Source organism: Emys orbicularis, chromosome 6, assembly GCF_028017835.1.
Source record: "Emys orbicularis isolate rEmyOrb1 chromosome 6, rEmyOrb1.hap1, whole genome shotgun sequence".
NCBI lineage: Eukaryota > Metazoa > Chordata > Testudines > Emydidae > Emys > Emys orbicularis.
The window spans coordinates 37,167,247-37,193,024 of record NC_088688.1 but is presented as its reverse complement, the minus strand read 5'-3'; the positions used below and the strand labels follow the sequence as shown (position 1 = coordinate 37,193,024).

Here is a 25,778-nt window from a genome sequence, read left to right as displayed (position 1 = left end):
CAACAAGGAGTTCAGTGGCACCTTAAAGACTAACAGATATATTTGGATATAAGCTTTCATGAGTAAAAAACCTCACTTCTTCAGATGCATGGAAGAAGTGAGGTTTCTCCTTGCATCTGAAGAAGTGGGTTTTTTACCCACGAAAGCTTATGCCCAAATAAATCTGTTAGTCTTTAAGGTGCCACCAGACTCCTTGTTGTACTTGTTTTATGACTTCATCACTATGACATTTATTGTCCCTATTCCAAAATGCAGTCACTTCATCTTGGTGCTTATTGTAAGTCCAAGTCAACTACACCAATTTTCCAAGGTAGCAAAGATTATCATAATTAATTCAAATGTGTCTGCCAGTTGTACATAATCTGCATAAATTGAGGAGCTTAACTCTAGATTATCCAATGTCAACCCTCTGACTCATCAAACATTCTTAATATTCAGTTTAAGAATAGATGAAAAGCAACGATGCTTCCATGCCCCCTTGTCTTACAGCAAACTTTGACTTGAACCAGTTGCTAAATTTTCCACCAGTTGTTATGGCACTGCATGATTCTTTGTGCATAGCTTTTATAATTGCAATCATATTATCTGGAACTTCATAGGATTTTGCTCCTTTCTCTAATGCTTCCCTCCAAATTAAATCAAAAAGCCTGACTGAAGTCAATGAAAACAGCAAACATCTTTAATCCCCATTCTTGCTTTTTTTCCATCAACTATTGGAGCATGAGTATCTGGTGCAATTTTTGCCTGGTCTGAAGCTGCTGTATTTTCTCACCACTACTTCCTCTAAAATTGTCTCTGTTGATGTAGTTTTGTCATGATTTTTCCCTGTACTGACAATAAGCCTATGCCTCTATAATTATTTGGATCACCAGGATCTCCTTTCTTCAAAGTTGGTTCAAGTATTGCCTTTAGCCAGGCATCTGCTATCTCCTCTTGTTCCTATACCTTCTTGTATATTTTTTCTAGTACTTAGATAGCACTTGTCTTGCTAGCTTTTAGCAGTTCAGCTGTTATATTGTGTGTTCCTGCAACTTCCCCATTTTTTAACTGCTTCACTCCTCTTTCTCTTTTTCTAATGGTAGTTCAGTGCTGGTCTGTATTCTGTCTTGCACGCTGCCCTGTTCATCTAGCATATCTAGAATGCTTGCATCTGGATGAACTATAAGGTTCAGCTATTTGTCAAAAGGCTTCTTCCCTACTTCCAACACCTTTTTGGCATTTGTTGTCAATCCACCAGTAGCCTTTTTATTGCTTGCGTTATTGCCTTGGTTGTGTTGCCATACAACCTTAGCTTTTTGTATATTGTTTTCATATTTTGTTTTCGTGATGCCTTCTCATGTTGAGCCTTCTTGAGCCTCTTCTTTTGAAAACTTTTGCTTGTCCATTCTTTGTAATATCTTAATGGCTTCGCATTATGCTTTTAATTCTTCCGCTTTCCCAGCAGTCTTGGCTTGTTTACACCTTTCCTGTAATGTTCGTGTTTCATTGCTTGTTCGGCTTTTCCTTATTTGCTTATGCTTTCCAATAATTTCACCCACTGTGTTTTGTATCACTTTCTTGAATATTTCCCATGCAGTCTATGGTGAAATGTCTTCACAATCACAAATTAATGGCGGGAAATGCCCTCCAAGTGCCACCTTGTATCCCTTCCTTGCAGAGCTATCCTTTAACTTATCAACAACAAATTTGGTGCCACTAGTACCCATCTTTTTCCTGGACTTAAACTTAATCTTAAACTTTCTCATTAGTGGTTCATGATCACTGCCACACTCTGCACTTCTGTAGACTCTAACATGGACCAGTGCTGTTTGGTCCAATACTATTCATTTGCTTACTATGTCTGCTACCAACCTTTGCATTCATATCTCCCATTATTAGATTCATATCATAATCAGGAATCTCATTGACAATGCTGTCTGGCTGTTGATAAAATCCATCCTTCTCTTCCTCTTCTGCTTCTTTTGCTGGTGCATAACAGCAGGTCATAGCTATGCATAGTTTGTTGCAGGCAGCAGTAAACCTTGCTGTGACAATCTGTTCAAATGCCAGTTTCCAGCTGTTCACTAAAATAACTTTTTCTTGTTCACTACTAAAGCAACCCCATCTCTGTGTTTCACTTGTCCACTTGAACATTCAAAGTATTTTCCGACTGTCAACTCTCCTGTACCCTCTCAATATGTCTTCTGTATGGCAGCAAGGGAACTGGTAATTTAACTCCTCCACTACTAGTTTAGTCTGGCCTAGAGCAAATAGACTTCTCACATTCCGGCTCACAATACGTATATGTTTAGCCATTATCCAAAATCCATTTCCATTTGTTAACCCTGGGTAAAAATCATATGAATCAATTTGTACTGTTTCTATAATAAGTGAGTTTCAAATGTAATGGCTTGTTAGGCCAGTCCACCCTGTCCAGCTCATGGGAATGCCATGGCATAGCCAGCTGGCCTGCTAGGGACAGGTATCACTGATTCTACCCAAGTCTGCTTGCCTTTCAAGGCTAGTGAGCTTGGATTGCTCAGATTTGAAATGAGAGTTTTCCTTCTTCTAGACAGACTTGCCAGAAGAGGCTAAGTGAGCTCTGTTTGCCTAGTTTGAATTCAGAATTCTCCTTCTCCTACATACTGTTGATTCATGCAAGGTGGGCTACTGCCATCCCCCAGCCAGGGGACATGTCTCTATGCTGTAGTATCCCAATGTGAGGGATTTGACGTTAAACAGTTTCTTTTTAGAATGCTGTCTATTTAAATTGTATTCTAAAAGTGTCATATTAGTACCAATTTAATATCAAAGTAATACCAATATGACTGGTCTACCTTATTGTATGCAGTAGGAATTTTCACACAATTTATATTAGATTAGATTAAAAAAAACTAAATTAACAGAACATATATTGGTTGTATAGTCAGCATTCAAAATTAGGAAATACTAGAATTAAGGTTGCCTGTTCCTTCCCCTTTGTACTTTTATTTTATCTTGGTGCATACACGTCACAATAATCTTCAGTCTCTAATTACAGGGTCACATAATTTTTCTATAGGAGCCCTGCCTCATTCAGTGCACAGGATGGAGGGTGCTAAGGGAATGAATCAAGATTTTATAGTATTTAATAAGATTTGTAGGATCTCTCTGAGGACTTTGGGGGTTTGTACTAGTTATGGTTTGTAGAAATACAACAGTTAAAATATGCTCTTTCTAAGCAATTTCTGATATAGGGCAGATTCCCAGATTTCACTGGGTACAGCAAAATGTGGAGCTTGTCAGAGAGCTATTTAATCTTCTTCCCCAGCTCTGGCTCATTTTAGAACAGCCTGGGGGCTGGTCTAACTGGCACCACCTGGCATATGGTCTCTTGGTAGGCCATTACTGGAGTGCACCACTCTCTGTTCCTTCCTTTCTTCTGTCCTTCCCTCTCTCCATCCTCCCCTCTACCCACATGAGCCCTGTGCCGCGGGGAAGTTGGTTCTGTTAACCCTGTGCCTGCTGGAGACTCCTCCACACTGAGGGTATCCCCAGTAGGTGAGGTAGGGGACATTTCTGTTTCTTGTGTGTATCAAGTCAGAAAATCTGCCCCCATAGTCATCCCAGTTACCGGAGAAAGCATGAAAGAAGATCTGCAGAATAAAACACTAAGGGGCAGATTCTATGTGTAGCAAATAAAAAATGGCTGAAAATACTGCACAATAGCAATTGAAAACTCAACAATATTTTAGATTGTTTTAGAAATATTCTCTTTATTAAGGGACTTTCTGTAACCAAATATTGCAGTTCCTTTCATGTTTGTTCACTACTTTTACTGCTTCATAATTTCTTGCTGTTCAGCTAAAGCACATTTGGGCCCTGACTCAGCAAAACATTTAAGCCTGTGCTTAACTGCAGTCAGTGGAACTATTCATATACTTACATTTAAATGCTTATTTAAGTGCTTTGGTGAATAGGTATGGAATTACCTCACAAGCTGAATGCTTTGTTGAATTCAGGGTATTAAAGAACATAAATATACCTAAAAACTATGGTCTCAGTTACACCCAAGCTTCAATATTCCCTCTAGGTCCAGGTTCAGAATTAATTATGGCATTCTTATCATTCCTTATGCTTCTTTCCACATTTCCCTACACTCTATAGCCAAGTAGACTAAGAGGGTTAAATTAATGTCATGGTCAATGCCCTTCAATTTCCAAATCAGGGGCATGAAATTCTGGCTCCACTGAAGTCCGTGTGCATCACAGTGTGAATCACTGACTTCAGTGGGGATGGGATTTCACTCCAGGTCTCCTGGAATTCTGGAAGCTCCAAAGAATCTACTAGCATGTCACTGCAAATGGGGATTGGGTATGGATTCACTGCAACCATCCCAAAAACTCTACAGTTGAATGAATGTGTTACAACTCCTTTTAAATGTAAGTAAATGTTAACTGTGTATAAGCACAATTTTTCAGTGCAGTTGTAATGCCTGTAAACTTCCCATGCTGGAGTTCACAAGCTGTGAAATAATATGAGGTTCATTTGTGAGTTCTGTTCACCTCTGTATATACCCTGAATGAACTATTTTTGTCAGTTTCTATACATTCCAACCCAAAATAATCTCTCAAATAAAAGTGTTTTCAAACAAATGGTTTAAAGAATGCACTAATATACAAACTTGATACATTTATGCCTTTTTTTCCCATTGTCAGACGGTCACCCATGTGTAACCAACCATCCATCAACAAAGCAACTATAACAGGTAAGAGAGATTAATATAAGCACAAAGTGAAAGTATAATGTTGTCTGAAACTGAATAATTATTTATAAAATGAAAATGTAATGCAAAAATGTCTGGCTCTTTTGAAATAAAAACAATATATTCTTTTACATCCATAGGTTTATTTTATAAATAAGGTTTTGGCTAATTTTTACCACAAATAGCAAATTAATTCTTTCCAGTGATATGTCATATTAGACATGGATATCTAGATATAGATATATCCTTGGTGTTAATGTGAGTTCATTCCAAAACTTTGTTTTTGAGATGGTGGAAATGTCAATAAACCATGGTCTTTTGTCCTCCATTTCTTCTGCGTGTATCCATATGTGACTATCTGGTAATATTGTATATTGGTAAATTGATGCACTGAAATGTAGTAGAGGCACAGGCAACAAATTGACCTACTAATTGGAAAGTGGAGTTCTACAGGCACTGAGGCAATGTCTGGGTATGCTTTAGTACCCAGTGTAGATAGTGGAAAGTTTTCAAAAGTATGTAAGTGACTTAGGAGCCTAAAGTTTCCTGTTCAACATTTTTTGTTTGCTTGTTTTGTTCAGATGGGTTCATACTCATTGAGTTGCACTTTGAGTTCAGAGTTTGAGTGAATCCTGATACTTGAAGTGAAGCTCAGCCAAAACCACTAAGTTTGACCTGGTTTAGGGTTGAAATAATGTAAAATTGCTGTGTTCTGCATGGTTTCCTTCATAAAGTCTAAATTCCTCCATAGCACTTGGAAGTCAGACTGATGTTCACTGATGCTGCAAATGCTCACCTCGCTTCTTGATTTCATGACAATTTATGCACAGCTCTGCTTCCTGCTTAACACATGTGGATCAGAGTTTGATTGAACAGCTTTTCACTTTTAGGCTTTTTAAAATCCACTTCTTTACATGTTGAAAATCATCCACAATTAAGATTCTTTTATAATAATTCTTAAATGCATGGTAATTAAACAAATGAGAAAAAAAACTAGCTGCATAGATCTCTCATTAATTGTAACTGTTCCCCATGACAACTGTAACCATAACCCCTTGTAATGCATTCTCTGAAGAGATAATATTGGGGGTTGGTTTCATGCTAGCAGCCGTGAGCCATTTATATTATTGATGGGTATTCTGCTTATTTTTAATTACAGGTCTTCCCCATTTTTCACACTTTGATTATCCAGACTCTATTGCCTTTAAAGGAGATAGGCTTCAGGTTCTTTTTTTTTTTCCAGAAACTTTGGCCCCTTCCCATAGATTCAAGGATTCAGAAAGTCTGTAGCACAGAAAAATTCCTAATAATAAAAGAAAATATCTGATAACTGTGACTGAAAGCACTCCGATATTCACACCCTACACACTACTGTAATAATATTGGTACAAAATATGCCTTGTTGAGGTATCATTTGAAAACTAATAACTCACCATCAATAAGATGGTGAAATGTGCGTAACAACATTATATGTAAAGTTATGAACATAAGCTGAAATTATGACTTACATGTATTTATCCGAGAAGTCCTAAGAGGGAGTGAACCGGTTCCTCAAAGACAAAGGACAGACTAACTCCTCTAGCCAGGTGTCATCAAAGTTGATTGGCAAATGTAATGCTGACAGACCCCAGTCATGTGCGGGTGGGATCGAACCTGGGGCCTTTGTAGCTTAGTGCATGAGCCTCTATCGCATGAGCTAAAAGCCTGTAGAACAGACTCATTAATGTGCGTGTGTGAGAGAGAGAGAGAGAGAGAGGTCTTGGTGCCACTAGATGGGACAGAACACCACACCTAGGAGGTGTGTGGGTTACATACTTCCCCTAGCTGAGGAAGCGTGTCCCGAGCTTCAGAGACTTCCCAGTTGAAATCCTGGATGAGCCCCCAGTTGTAACGCTGACAGACCCTGGCAATCGGGATCGAACCTAGGGGTTCTGGAGCTTAGTGCATGAGCCTCTATCGCATGAGCCAAAAGCCATAAGTCTGTTACCTAAGGCTGTAGAGCAAACTCATTAATCTGTCTCTCTCTCTCTCGCTCTCTCTCTGTACGTGGTCTTGGTGCCACTAGATGGGACAGAACACTACATCCAGGAGGTGTGTGGGTTACACAAACACCAGTCAAGTGGCCATTCTTTGGCAACAGAAGGAGGGTAGGAACAGATCAATCTGCATTTTAAACAACATTTAAACAACAACAACATGGAAACTCTTTCACAATGAGACTTCATGTCTCCATCCTCACAGTGGGAAGGAACTTTATCTAGGGGTAACCCTTAGGAAAATGCATTTCAAAGGGTGACTGGATTAAAAGTGAGGGACAAAAAACACCCCAGGTATTCTCTCTTTCTTTCTCTCCCCATCTCTTTAACCTAAGACGACAAAGAAACCAGCCCTTTGACTTTGGGAGGACATCCTGACCTGAGAATTTAGTTAGCAATGTTGCTGGGAACAAGTGGTAAAGATTTTACCTTGAACAACGTCTAGTTTGTTAAGTTTTAGTTACTAGAAAGTGTTTTATCTTTATTTCTCTTGTAACCATTTCTGACTTTAATACCTTATAACTGTACTCACTTAAAATCTATCTGTTTGTAGTAAAAAAGGTTGTATTTTTTAATCAAAACTAATCGAATGTTGTGTTTAAGCTGAATTGTTTGGTAACGCTAATTAAAGTAGCAAACTGTTGTATATTGACCCCTTACAGGGGCAACAGATCTCTAATATCTGAACTGCCCTGGAGAGGGCTGGACAGAACACATGTTTTGGGGGAATATTGAGGACTGGGTGCGTGTTGGGGTTACCCTACAGGTGGTAACCAAGGCTTCTGGAAGCCAGATTGTGACTGGAGTGTTGCTGGCAGGCTGCAGCTATACACAGACACTCAGGGTGTGACCGACATATTGTTTGGCTCTTTGTGAGGGCACAGGTTAGGAACTACAATAGCAAAGTATTGTGAGGCTCCCTGGGTTATGGGCCAAGCAGTGACACAACCTCTCTCTGGTCTGGATTGCATCCCACAGTGTGATGATACCCTAAAGAGAGGTTGTACATGCACATGCGCGCACACGCAAGCCAGTGCCTTACAAGCTTCTCTACCAGGGAAGCCCTTGTGCCAATTTCTTTCCTCCAGCAGGAGTAGCTGCCCAAACAGCAGGACCCAGGATACTCTCTGCTGGATGCCACTGTTGCGCTCTTTCAATTTCCCACTGATCTGGAGATTTCCCTTTACTTAATCCCCGGAGTGCAATGTGCATGTCAGAAGCAATACATCATTTGAGGTTTGAATGCCTATAAGGTCTGAGGTGCACTCAGGGTGAAATTTAACTAGAAAACTTTTCTGTGCCAGGAAATTTAAAGGGAGCAGCAGTAGAGAGCAGTGAAGTGTAGGGGTAGTTTAATTTCATGTAATGTTAACATGCTCCACCAGAAAGGCCACCAGATCTGCCATGCCTAACCTACATATTAGGGTGGTCGGATCTGAAAGGTCAAACGACTTCAAGGGTTGGGAAAAGTATTAAATCACTGCAAACCTTGAAAAGGATTAGGATTCACTTTGGCTAATGAGTAAGGGTTGAAGCTGGATGGTATTTTGCCTGAACTGGTTTGCCCATCCCTAGACATAATGTTGTATTTGATATTGTTGTTGTTTCTATAGTAACAGACCTTCATGACTAAGCACAGAAGTTTGCATAGATACCTTCCTGGGCCATATAAAATCATGGTAATACATGTTACACCAAAGCAATGCACCAAGGGAGAAAGGCAGGAAAAATGCTTGTATCATTCTTTCTCGCAACAATTAAAAAAAGCAATCCTTTTCTGGCGCCACCTTGCCCCTTGGGCTCTTGGCAGAGGTGTTTGAAGTGCTGACTGTCTGGCTTCCTTGCTGCTGGAAAGTCTTCTTGTCAGTGCTGCTCTTGCTGCTCTAAACATTCAGACCAGCAGACAAGTGGAACACCCATCACAGCAGTACAGACAGCACTGCTAACACTGCCAGCAGGAACCTGAGGGCACCAGGCACAAGTCTAATAAACTAGATGACTGGAAGATGCATTGTCACTAAAGTAAATAATAAGCACTTTGGGTGGTAGATTAAGGTTGATAGGCTTCCTGGAAAAATTGTATTCTCAGGAAGGATTTGAATGAGGAGAGGGAGGATGCCAGAATGTGAAGGAAGTTCCTAGTGTAAGAGGCAGCATGGTGGAAGGTATGAAAAAGAAAAGACGAGGAAGGGATGCAAAGGGAATAAGGAAGGTAATATGGATTTTCTTCATTGAGATCAGAAGGAATTGTTCTTTAATTATAGATATTCATTTCAGGGAAGCACATATGAGGAGCAAAAATGCATTAGCTGGAATGAGTTGATACTAGAATTCATTGTACAGTAGCACACGGATAAAAATTTTCAAACTGTTTGGCAGGGAGTATGGCAACCAGGCCATTGGATCATTTGACCAGAGCCCTTTAAAGAAAGTTATTGCTTCATGGTTGGAGGTGAGGAAAGAAGTGAGTGGCTTTTAAAATGGGCAGTAGTTGTTCAGTTCAATATGGAGTATTTACTTATTAATTGGAGTATGTCCTACTTACATTAATTTGTCCACATTCACATGGAAAGCGTAGCTCCTGGTTCTTGCCCCACAATCTGGCTCTAGAGGGACTGTCCAACATGCTTAGGTATATTCACTAAAAACCACAGCTGATACTGGTGATCAAATATCCCACTGTCTGACATATTCTAAACAATTGTTCTCCTTTAGTGGTTTCTTTAAATAGAGCTTCTGAAGGATGGTGTTTAGGCTTTTCTCGGAATGAACTGAGGGGTGAAGGATTTTTTTTAAATATAATAATAAAATAATAATTAATGGAGATATCCCATCTCCTAGAACTGGAAGGGACCTTGAAAGGTCATCGAGTCCAGCCCGCTGCCTTCACTAGCAGGACCAAGTACTGATTTTGCCCCAGATCCCCAAGTGGCCCCCTCAAGGATTGAACTCACAACCCTGGGTTTAGCAGGCCAATGCTCAAACCACTGAGCTATCCCTCCCCCTGTCATCTTGCTGAATGGCTGTGAGGTGGAATCAACCAGTGTTTTACAATTGTTTTATTTTATTATTATGGTTTTATTCTTAATAGTTCATCAGGCTGCTGAGAGCCTGAGATAGGCAGTTTTTTAATATAATAAAAATAAATATCCACATTCACACAGAAATGACAGCAGCTGCATTTTAAAAAAGAAAAGAAAAGGCTACAGATGCAAATCAGAAATGGAAAGATTAAAACAAATTAGGTGGGAAAATGTGTAATGAGAGTATATTGAGAAGCAGTCACAGAATGACTATACCTAGTTCTAGGAATCATACCTCCACAAATTCCAGCTCTCTTAGGCAATAGACAGTCCCTCCACACTAAATTATATACTGTAAGGAATGGAATAGAAAGATGGCTCTACAAAGCACTAATAGTAGCTAAAAACTCCAACTAAGAAAATATAAAGCCCTTTACCTCCAAGGATTACAGACTGAATTATCTCTAGGAATGACCTAGCAGCTTTAGAAAAAATATGCTCCAAATTAAATGACAATATGGAAATATTTGAAACAATATGATTTTCTTTCATTGAAAAATATGACTGATTATTAACCTTGAGCACATGGAATTTTTACAAAACAACTGTGTAATAGTAATAGTTTTCCATTCTATATATTTGCCATCACTTTATATATATACACACACACACACTCCATCAAAACTAGCAATAGATCTGAAAAGCTTAATAGAGTAATAGGATTAAATTAAGATAGAGCTTTCTTTCTGAATATCAGAAAATCTTCCTGACAATGATGTAGACTGTAGACTAGTCTCCCAGAAGAAGTGGTTAACATCCTGTCACTTGAAACTTTTAAAGCTAACTGGACAAAGAACTGTACAGTGTAATGCTGCAGGGAGATGTGCTAGATGATCTAGAGGTTTTTCTCTTTTCTAGCTTCTGTGATGCCATTGGTGAAGAGCAGGGAGTAAAGTACATGTGAAAACACATGAGGGGGCAGCAAAGAACAAAAGATGCATGCCTTACAATGGCTAATTCTTACAATAGTGAAGTATTGTTGCTACCTTGAGTATGGCTTTATGAAATTCAGTGGCCTCTAACACCATTTAAAATAATCAATATCTCAGATCACTTAACAAAGTAAAATCTTGCAATGTTTTTATCAGTGTCACCTTTTATTACCTTTTATGAACTCCAGGAGCTTCATTATTTTAATAGGCTTGGGGTATATAAAGCACATCCTGGTCAAGAGGGAAGTGCAGCAAATGTGCCAACCCTCTTGATTTAGGCACAATTCACTTGCCCTTTGAATATACTGTTTTCTGATTGATAAAAAGTTTTCACAGAGTAAACTGTGCCTGGCTTGTGGCAGAGGTAAGATAAATGCGTTGACCATCCTAACTCTAGCTGATTGAGTTGGGGGAGATTTCCTTACACATTAGAGTGGCGTGGAAGGCCTGGTTCTGAGGAGAAGAGGGATGTTTTTGTTGTTGGTACAGTGCCTTTGTATGCTGAAGGAAGTTTGACTGTTTTCTTATTTGTGCATTTGGGGTTCTTTGATTTTGGTGTACAATCTATTGGTATTTTAATCAAACATAATTTATCACAGCAAACTATTTTGATAAGGATTTCAAGATAAATACCAAGTAGGCTTACATATCCTGGTGTAAAATCTGACTCTTCAAATGTTTGTCCCTTTATATATTCCACTGTGGGTACACATTTACTCCATGTGCCCGGGACTGGAAGATTCTCGCTAGTAGTATCCGTTAGTCCATGCCTGCACCCTAGGGTTGCCAATTTTCTAATCGCACAAAATCTTGCCCTGCCCCGCCCCTGAGACCCCGCCCCTTCTCTGAGGCCCCACCCCCCGCTCACTCCATACCCTCTGCCTCTGTTGCTTGCTCTCCCCCACCCTCACTCGCTCATTTTCACAGTTGGCGTGTGGGAAGGGGTGCGGGCTCCAGGGTGGGGCCAGAAATGAGGGTTCAGGATGTGGGATGGGATTCCTGGCTTGGGCAGGGGGTTAGGGTGCGGGAAGGTGTGAGGGCTCCGGCTGGGGTGCGGGCTCTGGGGTAGGGGCTGGAGATGAGGGGTTTGGGGTGCAGGAGGGGGTTCCGAGCTGGGGCAGGGGATTGGGGCACAGGAGGGGGCTTGGGGTGCGGACTCCAGGAGGAAGTTTGGGTGTGGGAGGGGGCTCAGGGCTGGAACAGGGAGTTGGGGTGCAGGAGGAGGACTGGGGTGCAGGCTCCAGGAGGGTGTTTGGGTTTGGGAGGGGGGTCCGGGCTGGGGCAGGGGGTTGGGATGCTGGGGGGCTGAGCGCTCTGGCTGGGGGTGCAGGCTATGGGATGGGGATAGGGATGAGAGGTTTGGAGTGCAGGAGGGGGCTCAGGGCTGAAGCAGGGGGTTGGGGTGTGGGAGGAGGTGTGCTCAGGTGGCTCCCCAGAAGCGGTGACGTCCCTCGGCTCCTAGGTGCAGGGGTGAGCAGGCAGCTCTGTGCGCTGCCTCCGCTCATAGATGCTGCCCCACAGCTCCCATTGGCCGCAGTTCCCAGCCAATGGGAGCTGCGGAGCTGGCGCTTGGGGAGGGGCAGCGCACAGAGCCCCCCTAGCCATCCCTCTGCCTAGGAGTGAAGGGACATGGCACCGCTTCTGGGAGCCACGCAGAGCCAGGTAGGGAGCCTGCCAGTCCTGCGCCAACCAGACTTTTAATGGCCCGGTCAGCAGTGCTGACTGGAGCTGCCAGAGTCCCTTTTCGACTGTATGTTCTGTTCAACAACCAGACTCCAGGCAACTCTACTGCACCCTTCTCATGCTCTGATCTGAGAGTATAATGGGTGGTATGGACTGATTGCCTCTGCAGCTCCTTCTCACTGCCACATGATCTGAGATGGAACCCTACAGTGTCCATCAACTTATCTTCCAACATTATTCCTGTAAATATTAACAAACAGTAAATATTGTAAATAACTCTGCTTAGTATAGTTTAGTTAGCTTTAGATAGTTAGATTTTAGCCCCTTCCCACCATCCTTCTTGGTACAGGACTCTGAGTATGCCCAGGATTCCAGGCTTCAAAAACCCATCATCTGCCTCCGTTCTTTTGTGGTCAGCAACCACCACCAGAGGTGCTTCTACTGCCTTGGAGAAGCTCATATCTCCATTAAGTGTAGTATCTGCAGCTCCTTCGCACCCCAAACCCTTCAAGTACGAAAGTTCAGGCTCAGGAAGCACCTTATGCAGCAGACTGAGGCCTCAGTTGGATCTGGGCTGGGCAGACCCCCCTGAATGGTGGGCTGAGGTGTCAAGGAATGCACTGCCCAACACAGTTCAGACACAGGGGCAAGCAAGGGTAGAGCCAAGGACTCTTTGTCTCAGGCTGACTACAAGGGTAAGAAGACCTCCGTAAAGACGCAAGAGAAATTCACCTCCAGATCTACTTCTAAGGAGAGGGCTGCATCCCCTATACCTTCAAAGTTGGGTTAGTCATCACACCTGTTACCAGGATGCTCAAAAATCCATTAAAAGCATGGTACTGAACTCCAGACTTCAAAGACTAAGAATGCTTCTACTTTGGTACCATTGGCAGGATCAGAATCATCATTACTGTGTAAAGAGGGGCATGAGATTCAGCTAGTACAGTCTCCGACACCAATGTGCAGATGACTACCCCAGACATCATCAGCATCGACACTCCTCTGAGCTAACAATGGCAGTTCACAGAGACAGAACTCGTCATGGTGACAAATACACCACTTTGGAAGACATCATCATCCTGCCAGATATGGAATCTTCCCTCTTATGTGAACCAATTCTTACAAGGGAGATTCTGATACCATTGATTCACTAACATTAAGGAAGAGACTGTTCTCTTCCCTCTACCAATTGGGGTCATTTCTCATCGGCGTTTCCAACAGCACCGCCTTGGAGATGAAGCCCTCATTTTCTTCCTCAGGTGAGTCTGATATGGGACAAGGACCCTTATCACCACCTTCAAGGAACATGAGTCCAGATACAGGCTCCAGAATCTTTTGGGCCTATCACAACTGCATAAAATGGGATAGCCCCATCCTCAGGACGGGCAATACGCTATGCCTTGGTGTCCACCCCAACTCATGATGGATCCCTCTAGCTGGCCCTACTGGGAAATATGAGACCCATACGTGCATTATCCCAAATCCATTCGATACCACTGATAATCTCACCATCCCTCTCCTCCAAGAGATCAGGCTGAACTTCCCTGGGAGCTCCTGGGGGAAGACAAAAAAAAAAAAAAAGCCAGATCCAGCAGCATCTTCTGGTATATTGTCTTCCTCTCCCAGTGAGAGAGTTGCTCCAGCGTCACTGTCTTCATTAGATGATCACAAGCAGTTTCAGGAGTTGTTTCAAAGGGGCTGCTGATGCCTTCCAGTTCCCCTTGAAGAAAGTCCAAGAGTCATCCCACAAACATCTGAATATTTTGGAGAGGATGGGACCTATAAGGGTAGCACTCTCTGTCAGCAAGGCTATCAGAGAGCCAACCAAAGTGGTGTGGCATGTCCCAATGACATGTTCATCTGCTCCTAAGAGGACAGACAAAAATACTTTGTTCCTCCACAGGGAACAGATTTTTTTCATTCATCCTGCCTCCAATTTTCTGGTTGTTCAAGCTGTTACAGAGAGGAATAGACAACAACATGTCAGATCTACCCCTTCAGACAAGCAAGCCAAACACTTGACCTCCTAAGGAGAAATCTACCAGCCTCCAATTCTGTATAGTCCAGGAGTTCTCAACCTGGGGGTCGGGACCTCTCAGGGGGTTGCAAGGTTATCATATCGGGGGTTGCGGGCTGTCAGCCTCCACCCCAAACCCCACTTTGCCTCCAGCATTTATAATGGTGTTAAATACATTTAAAAGTGTTTTTAATTTATAAAGGGGGTCACACTCATAGGCTTGCTATGTGAAAGGGATCACCAGTACAAAAGTTTGAGAACCATATAGTCTATCACCAGGTGCTGTTTGGAAAGTATGATTTCATTAGCTACTCCAAGTTTGCAGAATTTAAAGACAAACTCCCTCAGGAGGACAGGGCAATTCCAAGTCCTGATGGAAGAGGGTACACTGCTAGCCAGATCTTTCCTTTAAGCCACAGTACTTGTGGCAGATATAGCCTCTAGATAAATGGCAGCTCCTATTGTTATGCAAGGGAGTCCTGCTTCAATCCAAGGGTATCTCCAGGGAAGGACAGTGCACCATAGAGGATTTACCCTTTGAAGGGGACATCTTATTCAATCAAAAGATTGATGAGGCCTTGGACTCAATAAAAGGCTCAAGGGCAATCCTCCATTTCTTGAGGATATACACCCCAGCACCCAGGAAAAAATCAACAGGAAACTTTATGTGCCTAGACCAACATTGCAGCCTTTCTTTCACCAGAGAGTATATGAACTACCATGAAAGTGCGATGAAACCTGCATAGTGCTCCTCCTTTGTCTTGCAAACAGCAACCACCTGTCAAAAAGTACTTTTGATGGGACCTTCAAGAATCACATATCTACCCAATGCCAGATCCTTCCACAATTCCAATTTGGTGGCTGCCTAGTTCTGTTTTCCCCTTAAATGAAGGACAATAATAGTGGATGGATGGGTCCTCAACACTATTCATTTCAGGTATACCATAGAGGTTCTCTCCCCTCTCCCTCCAAAACCTCCTTCCCCATCCCTTTTCAGGAACTACTCTATAGGAAATAGACCCCCTACTTGTATGTGGAGCCATAGAACCAGTACTACCTCAGCATTGGTGAAAGGGATTTTATTACAAATATTTCCTAATCCCCAAGAAGAATGGAGAATTGAGAGCCGTATTAGATCTCCAGCACCTCAATGTCTTTATCTGAAGACTAAGATTCAGGATGGTCACCCTGGCCCTGATAATCCCATCCCTAAATAGAAATGAATGGTTTACAGCTCTCAACATGAAGGATGCCTATTTCCACATAGACATCCTCCCATCCACAGGTGGTTCCTGAAGTTCATGATAGGCGTGAACCATTATCAATACAGGGTGCTTCCCTTTGGACTGGCAACAGTGCCCAGAGTATTTATTAAAATACTTTCAGTAGCAACCACACACTTCTGGTGCATGGTTTGATAGTCTTTCCTTGCCTAGATGTTTGGCTTCTGATGGGAAAGTCTTCTTGGGAGGTAATGACATCACTTGAATCATACTATACACGTAACCTGTGTTTTTCCGCTAAGTCTCATACCACCACTGAGGACCAGAAACTCCATTCCCTGGACATACATCAGGCATAGGTGTTCTATCGTCAGAGATCAAAACGCTCTAGAAGATCATCTAGACTGCTATGGCCCTAACAGAACACATGAAAGTGCCATCAATATCTTCACAGAGGCTATCAAAGTGGTTTCAGGCTGTATCTTGCTCTGTTACCAGTTATCAGGTGATCCTCCACCTTATGGAATGAAGGTCCACTTCACCATGGCACAGGCCACTTTGGTAGCTTTGCTTCAGGAATTATCATTCCTTGACATATGTAAAGCTGCCACATGAAGTTCTATTCTTATCTTCCCAAGACACTATGTCCTGGTACAAGCTTCCTCGGCTGATACATCATTTAGGTCAGGAGTCTTACAGTCATCGGTACTACAAAGATCCTCGCACCCTCCTTTGTCTTGAGTACTGTTAATCAGGAATACATATAGGGACCAGCACTTGAAGAAGAAAAGTCACCTACCTTCCATAACAGAAGTTCTTTGAGATGCGTGGTCCGTATCTGTATTCCACTACCCACTACTCCTTCCCTTCTGCTTTGGATTATGAAGACTTAAAATGCAGTAAAGAAGGAACTAGAGAGGCGGTTATCTGCTCCATACCTTATATCCTCAGATCAGAGCATGAGAAGAAGAGGAGTGCAGGTGTGGACCAATGGACACTGCTACCAAGAATCTTCCAGTCTCCGGTGCATGGAATGCATACATACCCACCGTGGAATACAAATACGGACCACATATCTCAGTTAACTCCAGTTACAGAGAGTAGGTTACCTTTCTTTTTGAAATGTCTTTAAGTCTTTTAACATGCAGGAAATTATATCTAGTCTTTGAGAAATTTTCCTCCTAGTGGAGTCTAAATTTAGCATGTATCTGCAGATAGGCAGCATGGAAGACAGTACACAGGACCAGTAGTTGAAAAGATAATTAGAAGGATTTGACATACAATAAAGATCAATGGTAAACACAAAAGGTAGTCCAGTTCAATCTACTACAACAGTTTAGGGCTTTTAAGTGGATATTTTCAAAAGTGCTGCTGTAGGTATTTAGGAGCACAAGTCTTATTGAAAGTCAATGAGATTTTTGCTTCTAAATCCTGTAGGTGCTTTTGAAAATCTCCCCCTTAATCGATCTCTGTGAAATACATACACATAAATTGTAGTTGTTTTCTCAAATGTAAAAGACAAAAATAACACCTGATGATGTGTACAGTGGGTTTTAGTCTATTGGGAGAGTAGAAATATAGACAAATTGAAAGAAATAGCAGATGAGAGGTTGTATATTAGTGTATGTGCTATTCACCTTGATTAAGTCCTGATATTGTGATATTTGGAAGACATCCATAGTGCACGTTAGTGTAAGCCCTCCCTGTTTTGTTGTCACTGTTGAAAAGAAGAAGAATAAACAAACTACATTGTTAATTGTGTCCAACTCAATTTCTGCCTCCAAGACACAAGAAAACATTCATTTTGAACTTCTATCCTTGGCTAATATGGTACTAATTTTGATTTACAGTGAATTACTTGACACCCTGCTTTACAAGTTACAGAGTCCCATTAATTACTTAACTATTTATCCTACCTCTCTCATGTGTGTGTATTCAGTTACTGTCTGTATGATTTTATTTACTGGCCTTTATGTCTTTAATACATTTTTTGAACTTCATTAGCAGTAACCTGATTGTGCCCAATGTGTATATCACCTAACCTCATAAACATGTTTCCCCCCCCTTTTCAAGTGAAAATGAAATTTATTATTTAAATAGGCCCCAGTGTAGGCTAGCAGCACAGTGTACAATGCACAAATACTTCTCTCTTCTCATGAGTTGGTGTTTCCTTTTTGTTGCTGTTACTTAGAACCAGGATAGCTGGTTGCTGCCAGCAGGTGTCACTGATTTCTGAAGCTTAAGGGCCAATTAGAAATAGCAGATAGAAAACAGGAAAAGCTGTCAAGGAAGGGAGACATATTTTTCAGGAAATAAGTGTTCTTTATGATCTCCTTCAAAAATAAATCACACTGAACAGTGATTCTAGAATTATATAGAAGGAAAATTTGCCACTTTTCTAAAATTAATGTTGAGATTTAGGTGTTTTTACTAATCCAAACTCAGTATCCACATATAAAATAAGAATGGTATGAAAAAGAACTGGAGCTGAAACAAAAATCCTTTGTACTGTATAGAATTGTAAGATTCATTATGTATGTCTTACTAATTAAGTAATGCAGGTCTTTATTTATGGCCTGAGTACCTGCTCTGTTTTTTGGAGTTATGTAAGGTACTTATACGCAGGCTTTGCAGGCAGAAATGAAAGTAGGCAACAGATGGCTGAGGTGGAAGTAGGATTAAAAGCCTAATGACCTGGTCTACATGACGTATTCTACCTCCTTACAAAGGTATATTTGGATGGAGTAGCGATAATGCTGTCGCTCTTAGAATCTAAAAGATCTGTCTTAATCTAGAAAATATTAAACTCTATTCTCTTTCTAGGGCCCCTCCTAATTAACTATTACATAAGAAATCCTATTTTGAATTGATGTGCTAACACTGGGTGTAATATATGTGGGTTCTGTTGAATGTATGGGGTGCTATGCTAGGAGTCTAGGGTTTTTTCCTGTATTGCTCTTTAGATGGCCATTGAAAAGATGCTGAGCTTTATTTTGCCAGACCTGGACCTGTCTGGTTTTTTAAAACAAAAAAATCAACAAACCACAGCTTTCTTAACTTTATTGAAATGCTGATAGCAACTCCCTTGGGGTTTAATGGCTGTAGTGGCAGATAGATCATGATTGTAGCACTATGACTTGGAATATTTCAAAAGCTACAAGCCTAGGGCCTGACAGAAAACCTATTGAAGTCAATGGGAGATTTTCTTTGTGTATCAGGCCTATATTTAGCCGATACTGGGACTTTTTATTTAAACAGAACCAGAAATAAGATGAGGGCAGCAGCAGGATATGTATACGAATGCAAAGACTGCTTAAACTATAATATATTTTATTGTTATCCCTTTTGACCTGAGCAATAAGCCAATATGCTGGGTCTTGTGGGTTGTTTCTATTAGGAAATTGATGATGGAGTTAAGTATTTCTTTGATGCAACCCTGTTTATTTACAAAGAATGTACATGAAGTCCTGTTTCCCTGAACAGAGTAGGAATCAAACCACAGGAGTCAGTTTCTTTGCTTACAGTTCCAACCCTCTTTTCAGCCAGTACTCTATCCAAAAAGCTCTCCCTCCTGGCTTTCTCTCACAACCGTGCTTCTCTTGCTATCTCCTTGACTTCCCTGCTACCTACTCTGCAGGGCCGGCACCAGCTTACCAAGCAGGTACTTGGGGCGGCCACTTCGGAGAGGGGCGGCTCGTCCAGCTGTTCGGCGGCAATTCGGCGGACGGTCCCTCACTCCTGCTCAGAGCGAAGGACCTTCCCCCGAATTGCCGCCGCAGATCGCGATCGCGGCTTTTTTTTGTTTGGCTGCTTGGGGCGGCCAAAACCCTGGAGCCGGCCCTGCTTCTCTGGCTGCTTCTTGCTGCAGACATATGCCCTTAGACAATTCTTTAGACAGGGTCTTGTGTTTGCATTCAGTGAAACTGCTCTGCCCACAGAGTGCAGCTTCTGACCAACCTTGCCTGTCGCCTGTATATTGGGTGGTTGCTCCTATTTTGTCAGTTATCTTTCTCCAAAATGGAGTTGAATTGCTTCTTACGTTTATCCTGAATAAAGGGAGGCTATCAGGCTGACCAGCTTCTGTGGGGTTTCACCCAACCTCCACCCTAACAGTATATAGTTTATATAAAGAGGCCTGGGCATTGCTTTTTAAAGGAACATTTTTATTTTTCATAAATAGAAAAGATTTGGAAACAACAATATGCATATGGGTTAGTCTGTCTTTTTCTTCAAATAGTTATCAAAGGACCTGGGTAGGTCTTGGTGGTTAAATGGAGAGTTATCTCATTTCTATCTTTCTGATCCTTAGTAAGAGGGAGAATCTCTGTTGCACTTGTTTGGGATTGAAATGTCACATTTTAGTTTCTGTGTTCATAGTATCCACTTCTGATGTACATTTTAAAAGTAGTCTTTCATCCCTTCTTTATCCAAAGTGCATGGTCTATCCATTTGTCCCCTACAATTTAGTGTATGCAATGCTTGCTCCAAAACACATTTACTGTAGTGGGGTCAAAACAATTGAAATTTCTTTTAACCTAATTTTTCTTTTAGTTCTCAGCATTATACCACTGATTGGTGTCTGGATGAAGACCTTTGGTTAATTCAATAGACAGAATTGAGTCAGTTCATTCACACACTGCACATTTCATTGTTGTACGAGACACTGGGCACTATAAGTTTACATTCTGAATTAAATTCACTCATGTTTCCCTGCACAAAGGAAATGGGCTTTGTGCAGGGAACCAGAAGTGAGTTGGGAGGACAGACTCCACCCCCTTTCCACAGACAGGACACAACAGTTCTTCAAGTGCTTGTTCATGTCCATTCCAATTAGGTGTGCGCGCGTCGCGTGCACGGATGTCGGAAACTTTTCTCTTAGCAGCTCTTGTCGGGACAGCAGAGGAGCCCCTGAGGAGTGGCGCCCTTATGGCGCTGTATATAGTATCCTGCTGGCCCGACCCCCCTTCAGTTCCTTCTTACCGTCTGTGACGTCATTGGAACGTGCTTTCTCGCTTGCTAGTGATCCTTTAGCAATTCAGTTTTTACTAGTTAGACAGTTGTTCTTAGGTAGTTTATAAGTTAGTTAGATACAGTTTTAGTTAGGGGTGATGGGGAATTAGTTGCAGGCACCAGCCTTAGGTTGTGGGGCATGCCGCAAGCCCAGGGGTTTAAAGCTTGCACTATCTGCCACAAGTCTGTGCCCAACAGCGACCCCCAAGACTCCTGCCTTAGGTATCTGGGGGGAGGCACATCAGGCTGAGCGCTGCAAAATCTGCAAGGCCTTTAAGCCACGCACTAAGAAAGAAAGAGACTTTTGTCTTAAGCAGCTACTCATGGAGGCCGCGTTGCAACCAACAGCCCCAGACCACCCGGTACCGGGCCCGCTCTTCTCGGTGAGAAGTGCCTCGGCATCGGTGCGTGATTTGGCACCAGTCTCTAGATCCCAGGCACCGTAAATCACCGGCACCGAGATGAGCCGACCAACCCGGGCACTGCATAGAGCGCACTAGGCTTTTTTGTAAATCAACACAACTGTTTGTGGCCATAGCCGATAGAATGAAGGGCCTTCCAGTATCTGCGCAGCGCATATCGTCTTGGATCACAGACTGCATTCGCACATGCTATGAGTTGTCTAAGGTCCCAGCTCCAGCAATCACAGCCCATTCGATGAGAGCTCAAGCGTCTTTGACAGCCTTTCTGGCGCAGGTACCCATCCACGAAATCTGCAAAGCAGCTACCTGGTCTTCAGTGCATACCTTCACAGCCCACTATGCCGTCAAACAACAGGTGGTTGGCAGGGCTGTCCTCCAATCAATCATTCCTTGACTCCTGCCCACCTCCAATGGTCAGCTTGGAAGTCACCTAATTGGAATGGACATGAACAGGCACTCGAAGAAGAAAAGGCGGTTACTTACCTCTCGTAACTGTTGTTCTTCAAGACGTGTTGTCCATTACAATACCCGCCCCCCTTCCCCTCTGTCGGAGTCAACGGCAAGAAGGAACTGAAGGGGGGTCGGGCCGGCAGGGTACTATATACAGTGCCATAAGGGCACCACTCTAGGGGGCTCCTCTGCCGTCCCGGTGGGAGCTGCTAAGGTAAAAGTTTCCAACGTCCGTGCATGTGACGTGCGCACACCTAATTGGAATGGACGTGAACAACACATCTCGAAGAACAACAGTTATGATAGGTAAGTAACCATCTTTTCTGGTGCATCTCCACAGCCACTAGTCTAGTTCCTGGGTTGGAATAGCAGCCTTAGCCCTTTCACGACTCCATGCATGGTTTGTAGTTACTTGATCTGTGTAAGTGGTGACCCTCTTTGCTATAAACAGCCATCCCTCTGTATTGGTCTGTGCAGGGCTGCCATGTATTACAGTCAGATAGTAGCTGCTTACAATGGGAAATTGAAAAGCCTGAGGTTTTCCTATCTGTAGACCACCCCTGGCTTCCTATTCTTCATATGGAGGGGGAAAAGACATCTACCACATTTTATCTTATTTTAATCAGAAAAATAATATGTAAATTGACAACTTATACCCCTTCTTAGTGTAAAATGAGGAGTAGCTGGGAGAGCATTCTCCATGAAGACACAACCCTTTTCAGTGTTCTCCCCCACTTGGATCTGTTGAACTTCCAGCCATGCTACAAAGCTCATCTATTTGAATGGGAATTGGTGGCAGACTGAGGTAGTTGAGGGTGTGATTTTTGTGAGGTTAAGGTTGTGACGGGTTGAATCACAGAAACCCCTTTGGCGGCTGCCACCCGACGTACCAAGACTACCCCTGCTTCTGTTTTCCCTGCCAGCTCAGGACTCCAGCACCCTGTCTTGCTGAGCCAGACACTCCAGTCCGGCTCCAACACAGGCCCAGGGTCTGAATCACTTGTCCCAAAGCTGCAAGTTTACCTGAAAACAGCTCACAGAAGTGTGCTTGTCTTTAGCACTCAGATGCCCAACTCCCAGTGGGGTCTAAACCCAAATAAATCTGTTTTACCCTGTATAAAGCTTATGCAGATTAAACTCAAATTGTTCGCCCTCTATAACACTGATAGATATGCACAGTTGTTTGCTCCCCCCGATATTAATACATACTCTGAGTGAATTACTAAGTAGAAAGTGATTTTATTAAATACAGAAAGTAGGATTTAAGTGGTTCCAAGTAGTAACAGACAGAACAAAGTAAGTCACCAAGCAAAATAAAATAAAATGCGCAAATCTATGTCTAATCAAACTAAATACAGATAAGTTCCTCACCAGTTCCAGAATGCTCCCTTTTACAGGCTAATCTCCTTTTAGCCTGGGTCCAGCAATCACTCACACCCCCTGTAGTTACTGTCCTTTGTTCCAGTTTCCTTCAAGTATCCTGGGGGTGTGGAGAGGCTCCTTCTTTAGCCAGCTGAAGACAAAATGGAGGGGTCTCCCACAGGTTTAAATAGACTTTCTCTTGTGGGTGGAGACCTCCCTCCTCCCTCCTATGCAAAGTCCAGCTCCAAGATGGAGTTTTGGAGTCACCTGGGCAAGTCACATGTCCCTGCATGACTCAGTCTTTACAGGTCGAAGCCATTGTCCACATGGTATCTCGTATGTCTCCAGGAAGACTTCTTATGTGGATTGGAGCATTCCAAGATGCATTGTTCCCCAAGTTTCAGAGTAGCAGCCGTGTTAGTCTGTATCCGCAAAAAGAACAGGAGTACTTGTGGCACCTTAGAGACTAACAAATTTATTAGAGCATAAGCTTTCGTGGGCTACAACCCACTTCTTCGGATGCATATAGAGTGAAACATATATTGAGGAGATATATATACACACACATACAGAGAGCATGAACAGGTGGGAGTTGTCTTACCAACTCTGAGAGGCCAATTAAGTAAGAGAAAAAAAAACTTTTGAAGTGATAATCAAGATGGCTCAGTACAGACAGTTTGATAAGAAGCAAGTGTGAAAATACTTACAAGGGGAGATAGATTCAATGTTTGTAATGGCTCAAAGAAAAGGAGTACTTGTGGCACCTTAGAGACTAACAAATTTATTAGAGCATAAGCTTTCGTGGGCTACAACCCACTTCAAGCTTATGCTCTAATAAATTTGTTAGTCTCTAAGGTGCCACAAGTACTCCTGTTCTTTTTGCGGATACAGACTAACACGGCTGCTACTCTGAAACCTGTAATGGCTCAGCCATTCCCAGTCTTTATTTAATCCTGTGTTGATTGTGTCTAGTTTGCATATCAATTCCAGCTCAGCAGTCTCTCGTTGGAGTCTGTTTTTGAAGTTTTTCTGTTTTAAGATAGCCACCCGCAGGTCTGTCATAGAATGGCCAGACAGGTTAAAGTGTTCTCCCACTGGTTTTTGAGTATTATGATTCCTGATGTCAGATTGTTCCCCAAGTGCTTCCTAATCAGATACTTAACCTTGCAAATTCCTTCCTGAAGAAACTGATCAAATGCCTCACAAAGCTTACTTAGAAACCAAGCAAGTATACAGCCCATATTCTTAACCTCAAGTAGAAAATGATATATGTGTACAGATAGGATGAATAGATATAGTAGACCATAACCTTTACAGAGACATGTTACATGGCACAGGCAGCACAAAACATATTCCAGTTATGTCATACATACATTTATAAGCACACACCCCCATAAAGCCTTATGGGGTACACTGTCACAAAGGTGTATTGGTTGGCTGACTGGTGATTAGCTGAGGTGTGATAGAGTGGGGGAAAGGAGAAGTGGTGCAGTTTTGGACAAGCTGTTTAAGTTGTTGATTATATTGCAGGTGAAGAAGTCACTAAAATCTGGATACAAAACAAACAGCCCTGGCCTTTGATTACACTGAGATAAAGAAAATGTTAGAGCAACTCAGGCTTTTCCTACACTGGAAATATGAGGACTCTAGGGTTAACCATGATAAGCGAACACATTTTTAAACATGAATTGTCTCTGTCTAGACTAGGTGCTAAGTTATGTTTAATATCATGTTAATTAAAAATGTTAGTTAATAAGTTTTCTAATAGGATGCATGTCCCCAGTATTTTTTATCCCAGTGCTTCGTCACCCATACCTGACAGCTGACAGTTTAATCAAATTTGAGGACTTTTATAATTAATTTACTTCCACAAGAAGTGCAGTCATAATTTAATACCTGCCTAACTTGACAACATCCATGTTGAAAAGCCTGAGATTTTATCATAGATCCCTCCCCCCTCTGGGATTTGTCCTCCCTTTGTGGGAGGGGGAGAAGACATCTATCTAATTTTTTAAAAAAACAACAACTTGTATTTAAAAGTGAGATCAATAGACACTTGGCCTTGATTATTTATTTATTAACATTTTTTGTTCTTGTTTAATTTTTGGTGACGGAGGGTGTTTCAGAATGAATGTGGGATGGGGTGTGGGGTAGTTGGATGGGAGTTCAAGACACTTCTCTGTCCACTACACTCAAGCATCATCTAAGTTTAATTTTATTTTTAGTAGTATTGCAATAGATTTTTAAAAACATACTTGCACATTTTGTGCAAAAACTGAAGATGTGTAATACATTTTCCTTTACAAAAATCATGAGAGAGATGATTAGGGTTTGTCTAGACTAGGGAAAAGGGTGTCTTTTTTAATCAAATTAGCTACCTCAGCATAGCTAACCTAATTTGAAATACCACTTAAGACCTAGTATAGATGTACTTTATCATCTTTAAACCCAAATTAGGATGGCATTTTGGCTTTCTCCTGCCACTTTCTTTGGCTGGCTTTCTGTAAAATCTTCTTTATCATCTTTCTTTCCTGATATCGATCCCAGATAAAACAATGGATACAGCTGGTACAGCACTGAATTAATAAAGAATTAATAGAGGGTAACATAGTTAATGCCAATCAACATAGGTTTATGGAAAATAGATCTTGTCAAAAGAACTTGATATTATTTTCTGAGGAGATTACAAGTTTGGTTGATAAAAAATAATAGTGCTGATATATTACACTTAGACTTCTGTAAGGCATTTGACTTGGTACTGCATGACATTTTGATTAAGAGATTAGAATCATACAAATGGACATGGAATACATAAAATGGATTAAAAATGACTAATT

General features: G+C 41.9%; 1 protein-coding gene across 1 annotated transcript in view; it reads left to right on the top strand.

Annotated features, from left to right (window-relative positions):
• PDE4D (phosphodiesterase 4D) overlaps positions 1-25,778 on the top strand; it is a 650,428-nt gene that overhangs the window by 489,913 nt on the left and 134,737 nt on the right. Inside the window, exon 5 of the mRNA XM_065406984.1 lies at positions 4,677-4,726. Coding sequence (XP_065263056.1) covers positions 4,677-4,726 — 50 coding nt within the window. The remainder of the gene's footprint in view (positions 1-4,676; positions 4,727-25,778) is intronic.